General features: G+C 55.1%; 1 protein-coding gene across 2 annotated transcripts in view; it reads right to left on the minus strand.

The window, feature by feature from the left end:
• MAN2A2 (mannosidase, alpha, class 2A, member 2) overlaps positions 1–11929 on the minus strand; it is a 19162-nt gene extending 7233 nt beyond the window's left edge. Inside the window, exons 1-19 of one of the 2 annotated variants that reach the window (XM_008564933.1) lie at positions 11782–11929; positions 10833–10982; positions 10035–10292; positions 9819–9963; positions 9527–9698; positions 8974–9101; positions 8564–8737; positions 7943–8129; positions 5610–5787; positions 5087–5289; positions 4679–4861; positions 4418–4532; positions 4188–4255; positions 3881–4046; positions 3172–3408; positions 2814–2936; positions 2391–2505; positions 1983–2116; positions 1647–1788 (exon numbers count right to left, since the gene is read on the minus strand). In XM_008564933.1, coding sequence (XP_008563155.1) covers positions 1647–1788; positions 1983–2116; positions 2391–2505; positions 2814–2936; positions 3172–3408; positions 3881–4046; positions 4188–4255; positions 4418–4532; positions 4679–4861; positions 5087–5289; positions 5610–5787; positions 7943–8129; positions 8564–8737; positions 8974–9101; positions 9527–9698; positions 9819–9963; positions 10035–10292; positions 10833–10964 — 2860 coding nt within the window. In that variant the 5' untranslated portion in view covers positions 10965–10982; positions 11782–11929. Of the gene's footprint in view, positions 1–1646; positions 1789–1982; positions 2117–2390; positions 2506–2813; positions 2937–3171; positions 3409–3880; positions 4047–4187; positions 4256–4417; positions 4533–4678; positions 4862–5086; positions 5290–5609; positions 5788–7942; positions 8130–8563; positions 8738–8973; positions 9102–9526; positions 9699–9818; positions 9964–10034; positions 10293–10832; positions 10983–11781 lie in introns of those variants that run through there. The other variant, XM_008564874.1, reaches the window with a different exon arrangement.
• Positions 11930–12169: the final 240 nt, after the last annotated feature.

A 12169-nucleotide genomic window follows, 5' to 3' on the forward strand; every position in this document is an offset into this window, starting at 1 on the left:
ACATACAGACCGGTTCCCGCTCACTGGCTGAGCGAGGCGCGGGAGCAACACCGAGGGCTGCGATCCCGTTGCCGGTCCCCGGTCCGGTATGGGGGCAACACTGAGGGTTGCGATCCGTTGCCAGACACGGAAAAAAGACAAAAGATAAAAGATGACCGGTAAGGGGATCTCAACCCTTGGCTTGGTGTTGTCAGCACCACGCTCAGCCAGTGAGCAAACCGGCCATCCCTATATGGGATCCGAACCTGTGGCCTTGGTGTTATCAGCACCGCACTCTCCCGAGTGAGCCACGGGCCGGCCCTAGCACTCGATTTTTTACAGGATCTCTTGAGGGAGCCCACACCAACTTCTTCCACACGGCTTCTCCCACCATCCTCCCCTCTTCACCTCCCCAGCCCTTACCCTGACTTCTGTAGTTCTCAGTCTTGTTACTCTGAGCAATCACAGAAAGATATTCCTAAACCCTGAAATGGATCCCTTGTATGGAAAACAACCATTTCTGTTCTTTTTTTTTTTTTGGACAGCTGGCTGGTACAGGGATCTGAACCCTTGACCTTGGTGTCATCAACACTGTGGTCTAACAAACTCAGCTATCTGGCCAGCCTAGAAAACAATAATTTCTATTTTATTTTTTATTTTTTGTGACCGGCAACGGATCGCAACCCTCAGTGTCGCGCCCGTACCGGACCGGGACCGGCAACGGGATCGCAACCCTCGGTGTTGCTCCCACGCCTCGCTCAGCCAGTGACTGGGAACCGGTCTGTATGTGGGATCCGAACCCTCGGCGGGAGCGCCACCGCACTCCCAAGCGGCGCACTGTAGCAGTGCGCCACCGGGCCGGCCCCAGAAAACAATAATTTCTAACACACCATATCCCAGAGGAGCAGAGGAAAATAATCATGAACCCTGGGCTGCAGTGAGGACTCAGAAGGCAGATGGACCCCCTAGGCTGCTGCTGGCAGAGAGGCAGCACAGCCACACTCCTCCCTGCAGGGAGTCAGGCTGCCACCCTTGCCCCAGCCACACACATGTCCTTGACCCCCTGCACTGGGCTCAGCCCTTCCCAGAGGCTCTGTCCCACAGATGGAAGATCTCAAGGGCTCAGAGGCCACCAAGTTCTAACTGTTCATTTTGCCCTGAGGATATGAGAGCCACCTGGAGCTTGACCAGCTGGCCAGGTCTGATGCCAAGCGAGTGCTCCTCATGCCCTTATTTTGATTGTTAAGAATGTCATCTTCTCTTTTAATGACCATTAGTAAGAAAACAATATGTATTTTTTTCCTTTCCTAAATATTTAATTATAACATTGAGTGTGCCTTTCAAACTGTCCCTACTCTCATCCCTGGCCAGAAGAAGGGGGTTGCACACCTCAGTTGAGAATCAACATTCAGTGCCTTGATGCTCCTTGAGGGGACCCAATAGGATACCCCCTCCCACCCCCCAGCTGCCTCCACGGCAGAGGGTGACAGCAGTACCTGCCTTCCTCCTATGCCTGGGTGTGACTGACAGGAGCTGTGAATGGTCCACCCCTTCTCCAAGACGGGCAAGAGGCGAGGGAGGCCAATGGAGTAGAGAAAACTTAAGGGTAGGGCTGGGCTGCTGCTTCTTGTCTCGTACCCTCTGCAGAGCTCCTGTTCCCCACTCACCATTTCCGAGGCTAGAGACGCCCAGGGCCTGGGCAGTGTGCAGTGTGAGGCGCTTCTGGGCATCCTGGATGTAGGCCATGACTGGCATGGGGTAGAAGTTGGCCTGCAGGGGCAGTTTCTTAAGATACCGCCGGGGCTGCACCTGTGGGGACAAGGCCAGCAGATCGAGCACACCTGGGCACCACCTGGCCCCCAGTCTGAAAAGTCCCGGGTCTCTCTTGCCTCTGATTCCTCTCTCCATCAGGGCAGACCTCTCCCCAGTGCCTGTGACGGAGGCAAGGGCACAGTCCAAGTTCTGCTCCACGAGATCTCCAGGGCCCCAGCCCCAGGAATCACCTGAAAGCCATTGAGGTCTGTGAAGAAGGTGCCCTGGCTGTCAATGTCTGTGTGGATGCGCAGGGCCAGCTCCTTGTTGACATAGTCCCGAATGTCCACCAGGGATGACACGTCCAGAGACAGCCCCTCCACCCCTGGGCACAGGGACAAAGTGGGGAGCATCAAGAGGTGTGAGATGAGCCGCAGCCTGAGAGACTGGGCCAGGAGCAGTAAGGGCTGAGTTGGGGAGAGGCTGTGCCCAACCTCCCGGGCAATACCCAGGGTATTTTCAGATGACCTTTTCTCCAAGAGAAGTAAACAACCCCGTCTCAAGTGATACATCTGTTGGGGATAGATGTATAATCAGAGAAGGGGCAGGGGGGAAAGCATGTCACAGCCGTGGAGGCCACCCCGCATCTGCAGGCTCACCTGGCAGATTATACAGCCGGGTCACCTGTTGAACGTGCTCGTAGCATGCAACCACCTCTGAGAAGAGAGGGCCTTCAGTGACACGTAGCACAGGGGGCTCCTTGGCAACATAGGGCTGGTGAAAGAGCAGATGGCCGCTGAACCCACGGCACAGAGAGCGAAGCAGGGAGGTGCCAGCTCAGGGTTGGGCAAGAGAAGTACTTGTTCCCAGCAGGCTTTTGAACTGATACCCTCGGGCTGAGCTGGCCAAGCCCCCAGCTGGAGTTGCCCAGCCCAGCCCACCTCCTAGGGGCAGTAAAGGCAAGGCTCTCGAGCAGGCAGCAATGGCCTCGAGGAAGGCACATGCCCCTCCTCCGCCCTCCCTGTTAACAAGGCCTCCCAGGACCTGCCAGGTTTTTCGAGGTGTCTTGAGGGCATCGTTACCTGGGCCTCGCCATCAGGCAGGAAGAGGTAGGCTCCACTCTTGTCTTTGGACGTACGGGTGCCGTAGATGAGAAACTCCATGTCCACCCGCTGCTCCTGCTCCTCATCCACCCTTCGGATGCTCTGCCAAAAAACACAGCCCTGACCCCTGGCCCCACACCAGCATGTCAGGCCTGCCCCCTGGGAGGGCACGGACTAACTTCCCCAGGAGCTTAAACCCAGCTTCCCCCTGCCATCAGCTCAGAGCCAGGATGGCCCACACCCAGGTCCACCGTCAGTCAGGAGGCAGCTATGCACAATGCCACCAACATGCACGCCCTCCAGTCCCTGACCCTTCCCGCCACCCCTAGCCCTTTACCTTAAGGAGCCCAGTAAGGCCTGAGAACCAGGCCTGTATGTAGCGGTTGCTGAGGGTGAAGTCGCTGGCACCAGAGTCAATGACACGGAGAGGGAAGGCTTCATGCCTGCTGACGGCCAGTTGGCGGCCATGCAGGTAGACGCGCACGGAGGAGGGCAGCGTGAGGTGCCCATCCAGGCCCAACTGCAGCTGCAGCAGGCCCAGGCCCAGGGCCGGCAGGCGGACAGGTACAGACACCTGCAGGCACAGAGGGGTAAGGAATCCCAGGCCACAACATGGTCATCGGTCCCAGGGCATGTGAGTACTAACAGGGAGCCTGAGCAAGTCCCTCCTCTGAAAGTGGAGGCATATTATGTGCCCCTTCTTCTCCATCAGACGTTATGGGTCTCAAATGATACTTGAAAAACTATGAAGTGGTAACCACACATTAAGCTTTCAATAAGTATTTGTTGAATGAATGAATGACGGGGCATTATAACTGCTACTTTTACTATTATTGTTACCATATCAACCTTCACCTTCCTTTCAAAGACAGACTCAAATCCCAAGAGAGAATTTCCACCGGGCAACCCTTCTCCCCAAGACACCTGTCCCCAACCTGAGGAGTAAGCAGGGCGACAAGCAGGAGGGTGGGAAGCTGGTGTGGATGGGTAAAGTGCAGCCCTGGGGAGAGGCCAGTGATGGGCAGAGGGCCGTGCCCCCCACTCACCTGGTAGACATCAGGGACCATGTTGGTGGCAGAGCTCCAGTGTGTGCTGATCTGCACAGCCACCGGCTGACCCTCCTCTGAAAGGACACGCACCCGGGGTGAGTTGACCAGCAGAGACACCATGCTCAGCCGCTCCTGTTCCAGAGGGTTGAACAGCACCACAAACCTGTAGGTAGAAGGTGGGCTGACCCAGGAGGCTGCTGCTCCCGGGCAGTGGAAGCAGGAACAGCAGTCAGCGCAAGAGCCCTGTGGTGGTTCAGCAAGTGTGGGGTGGGAGCCTCTCTGTACCTGGCCAGGTCTGGCTCACCTGGGTGAGGAATCCAGCTGGATCACTGTGCGCTCTGGCAGGGCATCGTGACTGACGCGGGTGTCATCCTGGAATTAAGTGGGTAGGAAGGGAAGAACCATTATGGGGTACAGAACTCTCACCCCAGGATGGGGAAGGAAAAAGGAGAAACATGCTCACAAAGCAGCTCTTGGGGTGGGACCTGCAGACACCTGCAGGTCCCACCAAGCAGATCCAGGAGTGGGGCTCACCATTTCGAGGAAGGGTGCCTCAGGGTCAAAGTGGTAGGTCTCCTTGTCCCCCAGCACCACATAGTGAGCTGCATTAATGATGACTTGCTTCAGGTTGACAAGGGAGCGCAGAAGCCTGTGGGTGGAGCAGGAGAGGGACCAGGGAGAAGATGACATACGGAGCCCTTGGTGGGCCTGCCCACTGACCACCCAGCACAGCCTTCCTTTGGAACAGTTGCAGGGGTGCTGTGGAGCTGGCCGGAGAGAGGCAAAGGCTCCCACCTGACCCCGTAGTCCACCACCACTGCCTCCTTGGCAGTGCCGGTGATGGCGTCGTGGTGCTGGAAGAGCCCCAGTGTGCGCCGAGCTTCTGTCAGAAGGGCGAAGTCAGAGAGTGGGTACTGGCCGGCCAGTCCAGAGTGGCGAGCGTGGGCTACAGCCAGGCTATACAGAATCTCCGCCCCCCTGCCCAGAGAGAGAAGTCACCTGCCTGCCCAGGTGGACACTCCCCAGGGTCCCACCCACACTCCACAAGCCCAGGCCCTCTTCCTTCCCCCACTTCTCTACCTGCCTTCTCTACCTGCCTTGGCCTCCGTGCCCGTCTCTTCCCTTCTGAGCCAATCCAGCCCCTCTTCAAACCCCAAAGGCTGACTCTACTCCCTCCAGCCTGGAAAGGGAGCCAGGTCTCACCGCAGGTGGGCTTCCAGGACTCGGTCTAAGCTCTTGTAGAAAGGCCGGGAAGTATAATAGCCTGTCCAGTAATGGTCCTCCCGGTCCGCATAGGAGAAGAAATCCCCACTCAGCACAGGAAACCCTGGAGGCTGGGCCCCTGGTTCCACTCCTGTCCTCTTGTACAGAGCATCAAAATAGTCAGAGAGGGTGCCAAACTGGGCCTGTGGGAACCCCAAAAACCCGTTCCCATCAGTTCCAGAGCCTCCTGGAAATTGTGACCACCAATGCTGCAGCTGGGGGTAGGGGTGGAACCCTGCCTCAGTTATTGTACATTCTACCCTCCTGGACCTAACACAAGGCTGAAGGGCCTGCAAGTGAATTCTGACATAAAAGGGGAACCCTACCCAAGAGTTGGGGACGAATTCGGCATGGGAACTGGTAACCAGGAGCTCTGATCCCACAGGAAGGGCAGGCTGCAGCACCACGGAGGCCCCCCAGCACGAGACCCCAGACCCCTCCCCAGCTAAACACCCCTGCACACCTGCACATGGAGGTCAGGCCTGCTGCTGAAGTAGTCGAAGAGCCGCTGGTAGTTGAAGAACTGGGCATCCCACTCCTGGGGCTTGTCATATCGGAAGTCGTCGCCGAGCGGCACCAGGAGGACATTGCTTCTGAACAGCCGGGACTTCTTCCGGTACTGGTCCAGGAGCAGGGCTGCCCTGGGGCAGGAAAGGACATGGGCCCAACAGGAAGCCTCACTGATAAAAGATGGCTAAGCAGAGCCACCCCGAGAGCCACCCCCCTGTGACACCTCACCAAGAGTCCTTTGGCCTGTGGGTGGACACCTCCTGGGACAGGAAACCCGGTCCCCGGGGAACCCAGTGTTCTGATAACCAGGAAGTTCTTCCTTATGCCAGATTGCGATTGATAGCTTCGGTTCCCTGACCCCACTCCTGTCCTCTGACATTATACACAATAAATCAGCCCTTCTTCCCCAAGATCATCCTTCAGATATACCAAAGATTTGCTCACATTCTCTGTGCTTTCTCTCTCCTTCTATTTGGTCTAAACGTAACCTATTTGTTTCTAAATATAATAGTTTAGAATCTGCTCATTTGCAGTCCTCTGGCCAGTGTCCCTCAGAGTCAGGGCTCAGCCCTGGATACAGGAGTTCAGGGTGGGCCAACCGACAAAGGGAGACAGGAGCACAGCCCTTGGCAAGAGTGGCGTGAGTTTATGCGGGTGTGTGCAGCAGCTCCCAGTCACTCCACAGTGCACTTGTCATTGAGCATGCCTGCCACCTGTGTGGCTCTGTGAGGTCTTTTCTCTTCATCCTGAACTTGCATATTCTGTTTCCTGAAGCTGAGGGTGGAACCCTACACTTCTGTCTAATAAATCTTACCTGGTTAGATTTGATCCACATCCCAACCTGTTGAGACCTTTTGGGATCCTGGTTCTGACAATCTGGCTTCATTTTGCTCATTGGTTAGCAACGCAGCACGGCACTGGGAATGAAGAGCCTGAAGCCTGAAGCCAGATTATGCCGACGCCAGCTCCACATATACTAGCTGAGTGACATCCGGCAAGTGACTTAACCTCTCTGGGCCTTAGTTTCTAGTAAAATGAGGATACCTTAGCACATACCCTAATGTTATGAGAATTAAAATGAGTTGGATGAATTAGTATTTGTTAAGCACTGAGAACAGTGCCTGACATGGCAGGAACTATACATAACATCTGTTATTTTCTTTTTCATCCACATTGGTAAAATCAACAGAAAAATAGAGCCCTGTGGCACATCATTAGAAGTCCCTTCCTGTTTTATCTTTTTAGCATAAAAACATATTTAATATGTTTTATGTGACACAGTAGCCTTCATAAGGAAATAAAGACCCACTCCTTCTTGTTTTTAGACTAACCTGTTAATTGGCATGTTTTGGGTATCACAGTTCAAATAGCCACTAATCTACTTAACTGTGTTGGTCCAGCCTGTACTTTTCTATTTTGCTCTCAAGACGTCTCCTCAAACACCACGTTTTCCTAATTTATCAGTCTAGTAAGCCTTTCAAAGAAGAAAATGAAGTTATGCATGGCCTGTTCTCTGTAAACCTAGGCTAGCATCACTGATCGCAGCTACTGCTTTAAGAAAAATCATGCCTTCACAGCCCTAGATTCTTGCCTAGAATCAGCATCTAGATTTCTGAAAACAAAAGACCACTTTCTTTCCCTTTTGGTCACATGTTCCACCTCCCAGAGATCATGGAAATCAGACCACTGCAACATGAAAACCAGTTCAACCTGTTACATTCTTAAGATTCTGTCTAAATCACTGTTTAGGTCTCTCTTAACCAGCACTTTCCCAGGGGACTGATTTCAGCAAGAGTGACATCTCTAGGGATCCCTAAGATTCTCTCAAAGGGAACAAGTCTGTTTTCTTAAAGGCTGGAGAAATGTGGATCTGACTGGGATTCCAGGTTCTCCAGAAATTGAAGAGGGTAGTTGACTTACAGCCAAGTGAGAAAACCTGAGTTAAACGAAGGCACATTAGCCCCAAGTCTGTAAGGAACTATACCTAATTTGAGAACCATTCACCTCTGAGTCCGTCAACTGGCGGTGGCCATTTGTAGGATACTGGAAAACACACTCATTTGGGAAAATAAAAGCATTCTGGGGAAGGTGGTTCCAAATACCGTTCCAGTTTTTCAGGGAGACTTGGTAGGAGCTACCACTGCAGCTGCTGTAGGCCCGAACTCACCACCTGAGCCGCCCTGCACTTTCTGGACGTGGCTGGCACTGTGCAGCCCCCATGTGGCAGGGCCCAGACCAGAGGCCAGTTGTCCTGACCACATCCAGCCCAGGGCTGGAGGTAGATACCTCTCTGCTACGTTGGCCTCTGTGATGGCCCGGGGTGGCACCTTCCAAGGGCAGTTGATGCGCCCACCGGGCAGGCGTTTGAAATCAAACTGGCAGCAGATCTTGGGGTCCGGGCCACAGGTATGGGGGACATCATAGCTGTAGAAGGGCATCATGTGGCAGAAGATGTCTGTGCTGGAGTCTGAGTCTGGAGAAGATACACCACGTGGTCGGCTACCACCAGGCAGCCTCTGGAGCTGGTCACAGGGACATTAGGAGGGCAAGGCTCTGCTCAGGTGAAAGGCAGTCCTGATGGACAGTGAGGCTCTAACTGGACTTAAGGCTGTAGAGGACGTGAAGGCCAGGAGGCAGGGCGGTGGGGGATGGGCTCCAGAGTCCACAGCTCCTTCAGGGAAGGTGCACACAGGGCACGCTCAAGCCCTCAGGATGGACAGCAAACCCCACAGAGACCAGAAGTCAATGCACTCCTCCCCTACACTGAAGGACAGAGTGTTTCTGGTGGTCTGCACCAGGGCCTATAGGCCTGCTCTGAGGGACAGTGGGGGTCTTATTTCTGATGTCCTTGCTCTTCCCCAGTGAAGACTACGCTGCTGGGACCCCCTCTACCCTACCAGGCCTTACCCCATGTCTGCCTCCACATGAACTCCAGGCTGTGGGTGGCAGCAAAGTGCTTCTTGATGGCATAGTGCACCCTCTGAATCAGCATGCTGGTCAGGTTGGCACGGCGCAGCAGGTAAGGCATGGTGGAGCTGTGTCCAAAGGGGTCCACCGCCCAGCCAGAGCGCGGAGTTGCACCTGGGCAGGGCATGGAAGCCAGAGGCCCTGAGCAACTCAGGCCTTGGCCTCCCAGGTGCTGGGCCCCAGCTCCTACCTTGGCAAGCAATGGACAGATGCCATCATACCAGGCCCACACTGGTGGGATTAGCTTAGAAAGGAACCACATCCACCAATGCCTGTGCCTCATAGCACCCTACCATAGCACTCTAGGCCCAGCTATGGGGGCAGACCCCCAACTCCTGGGCTAAACTTACCAAGGTTTCTCTCTAGCCACTGGTGTCCCTCGATGAGCTGGTCAATCAATGCAAAGTAGTGGGAGTTGGCCTCATCTGGCATTACCCAGCCTCCTGTCGCAATCTCCAGCTGCCCGTTACCCACAAGCCTGTGGTTGAGGACTCACACTCAGCATGGGGTGGGGACCCTTTGCTCAGGCCTGCCAACCAGATGATGCCAGGGCCTGTGTGCACTGGCCACACTGAACCAGTTCTCCAAACCAAGGTGAATGAAGAGAACATTTGCCCTCCTTTCCCTCCAGCTAAGCTCCACGCTGGCCTGGCCCTTCTTCTCTCAGGCCCTCCATCTGTGATTCCAGGAGGAAGGCCCAGGCTTTCTCTTCACTCACGCTCATTAGCCTTCCCTTTCTCCTAACACCCTCACACTGGTTCTAGCCTTCTCATTCTCCGCCACTCTATCATCACTCCTCATCTCTGCCATGATACCATGGCACCCACAGCTTAAGGCGAGACTTGCCCACCCAGCCTAGGGCTCAGATGGTGGCCCTCCCACGCCTCCCTGACTGGCACTGGCCTTCGGACTGCTGCTCTCTTTTGGGCATTGATGTTGTCCCACCACTTGGCAAAGAAAGAGACTTCTGCCCAGAGGAAGCGCCGCCGGGGGTCCTCCTGCAGCTTGGACACCATGCTGTTGAGGATGTGTTGGGTCTGCTCTGTGTAGTACTTGTCAAAGGTCTTGATCCAGCCTGGGGAGCCAACATAGGGTCCCCTGAGGATGCCCTCATCTTCTTCAACTGTCCCTCCCTTATGTTTGCCATCAGAAAACTGACTCCACATCCCAGCGCCCAGGGCCGCCAGGCCCTCACCTGGGTCGTTGTGAGAGTGAGGCACCACAAACACCTGCAGGTCCTCAGCGTCCCAGTCGTGTGGGCTGTAGGAGATGTCGAAGCCTTGCCTCCACACACCGCCATCCACGTTGTCAAACGGCAATTCTTCTGATACAGTGAGCATCTGCCAGGCAGGAAAGCAGCTCAGTGCCCCATCCATGGCCACCACAGGTCCCTGCCAGTTCTGACTCTTACCTGCAGCTCTGGCTTTTGGCGCTGGCCCCCCAAAGCAAACTGGCAGTCATGAGGGGAGATGGAGAAGAAGCTGGGCCGGGGCTCCGGTGGCACCACCCAGGAGCCGTTGACCGTGTAGTAGGGCAGCAGGGCAGGCGGGCCCTCTGCGTTGGCTGTCAGCTCCAGCACAGAGTCCTTGATGTGACTGATAATCTCATGGTTCTCCTCCAACAGCTGTTCCAGCTGCTCAATGCGGTTCTGCAGCACAGAAATTTGGCTCTGCCAAAAAAACAGAAAGCAATCACCCACAGGGAGGGTCTCTACCTGGGAGCCACCACCTGAAGCCTGACTATGATCCTCCCCTCCTCAGCTGAGGCCAGACCATAAGCCTCAGGGGACAAATGGCTCTGGTCAGATAAGAGATATGCACATCACCACTGAGGACTGCAATCCACTCCGGGTGGGTGTACCATCACCCTCTAGCTCACGGATGGCAAAGATTTCTCCTCACATGCCTATTCTCAACAATTGGAGTTTCCTGTCTGGAGCACTGGGATGGGAAGGACTGTGCTGGGGCTTAGTGGGAAAGAATGCTGCAATCAATTGGCAATGTCTGCCAAGAATTCAGGAGGACAGAATAGCAACACACATTGCCAGCTTTTCTTCCTACTTTTTGTCACTACTGTTTTTAGCTTTGGGTTTCTAGAAAACCTGTGTGTTAAGAAGGAATATTCCTGTCCTGGGCTGACATGACTCTCCAGCTAAGGTAATAACCTGAGCCCAGATGACTTGAGAGATTGGCAACCAGGTGTGACTCACCCGGGGGAAGTTCCCACCATTCTGGTGTCGGGTGGGATCATGCTGCACTCGGTCCAGCATGAGGTAGAGCGAGAAGACTGCCACACAGAAGATAGCAGCCCCACACACTGTCACCTGCTTTTTCAGCTTCATACTGGCCTCCAAACGCACCTGGCAGAAGGGACACCATATAAGCTCCCTTTGGTGGTCTTTCCACCAAATGCCCCAGTGAGTTCCCAAGGGGCATTCCCAAGGAACACCTATTTGCCTGACTCCAATAAAAAGCAAGCTTCTAAGTCCAAATCCCAACACTGGCTGTGGATCCTGACTCAACTTTGATTTTAGTGTCTTGGTTGAGACTCAGAAAGTACAAGTAAGTAGCACAATCTGGGGCTGGTCCTGCCTGGTCCTGGCAGCAGTTCTGCCCCTAGGTGATGCTCTCCCCTGTCGATGCCGGTCCAGGGTAACAGAGTCCCAGCTCTGACTCTAGAGTTCACCACACAACTGATTACAGCCAGTTTCCCATTGGGCCTGCCTACAAGAGACACATCTCCAGGCCCCTTGGCCATGTACTTCTAGTTTCAGATGAATAAACTGGTCTCACCGGTTAGCTCACTTGGTAGAGGTAGAGCATGGTGCTGATAACACCAAGGTCGGTTTGGATCCCCATACCAATCAGCCGCCAAAAAAATAAAATAAAGGTACAGCCAGAGCCCAAAGAGACTGACACCAGGAACAGTGTTTGGCACAGATCCTCTAAGAAACACAATGATTTCTTTTTAAAGAAGATGTTTATGTTTCTAATGTGTTCTCCCTGTTAGTACTGATTCCTGCAGTGGGAAACTTTCAGCAGCGGCTTATAGAGCACTTACGGGACCCCTGGGAAGCCAACAGTGATGCCGAAGGTCCCCTGGGTAGAAAGAGGTTGGGCACAGCTGCTCAGTTGTGGGGCCCCCCGGCCCCCACTTGCCTGCTGGGCGGAGGAAGGACGCTAGCGGCTGAGCCGAGCGGGGACTGGACCACACTCCGGAGTCCGTTCTGCGGGCCCTGAGGCTAAGGAGCTCTGTCGCCTCTGCGTTTTGCCCTACTTAGCGCGACGTGATTCCGTGCAGAAGCCTTCGGGCAATATTTTTAGCCCTCGGAGCCCGGGTCCAGACCAAGGTGGGTGGAGCTGGAGAAAGAGAGTTGGGTCACAGGAGGGCAGGCACCTGCCACCGGGTCTCCGGCCGCCCGCCCGCCGGCCCAGGCCCCTTCCGGCCCCCCCTGGCTCTGCGGGCCCCGGGCAGCCCAACGACAGCGGCCCGGCCCGAGTCCGGGCTTCGGGCCCCCTCCGACTCCGCGGCGCCGCTCGCGCTCCT

The sequence above is a fragment of the Galeopterus variegatus genome, unplaced genomic scaffold (genome assembly GCF_000696425.1).
Source record: "Galeopterus variegatus unplaced genomic scaffold, G_variegatus-3.0.2 Scaffold14, whole genome shotgun sequence".
In the NCBI taxonomy this organism is placed as follows: domain Eukaryota; kingdom Metazoa; phylum Chordata; class Mammalia; order Dermoptera; family Cynocephalidae; genus Galeopterus; species Galeopterus variegatus.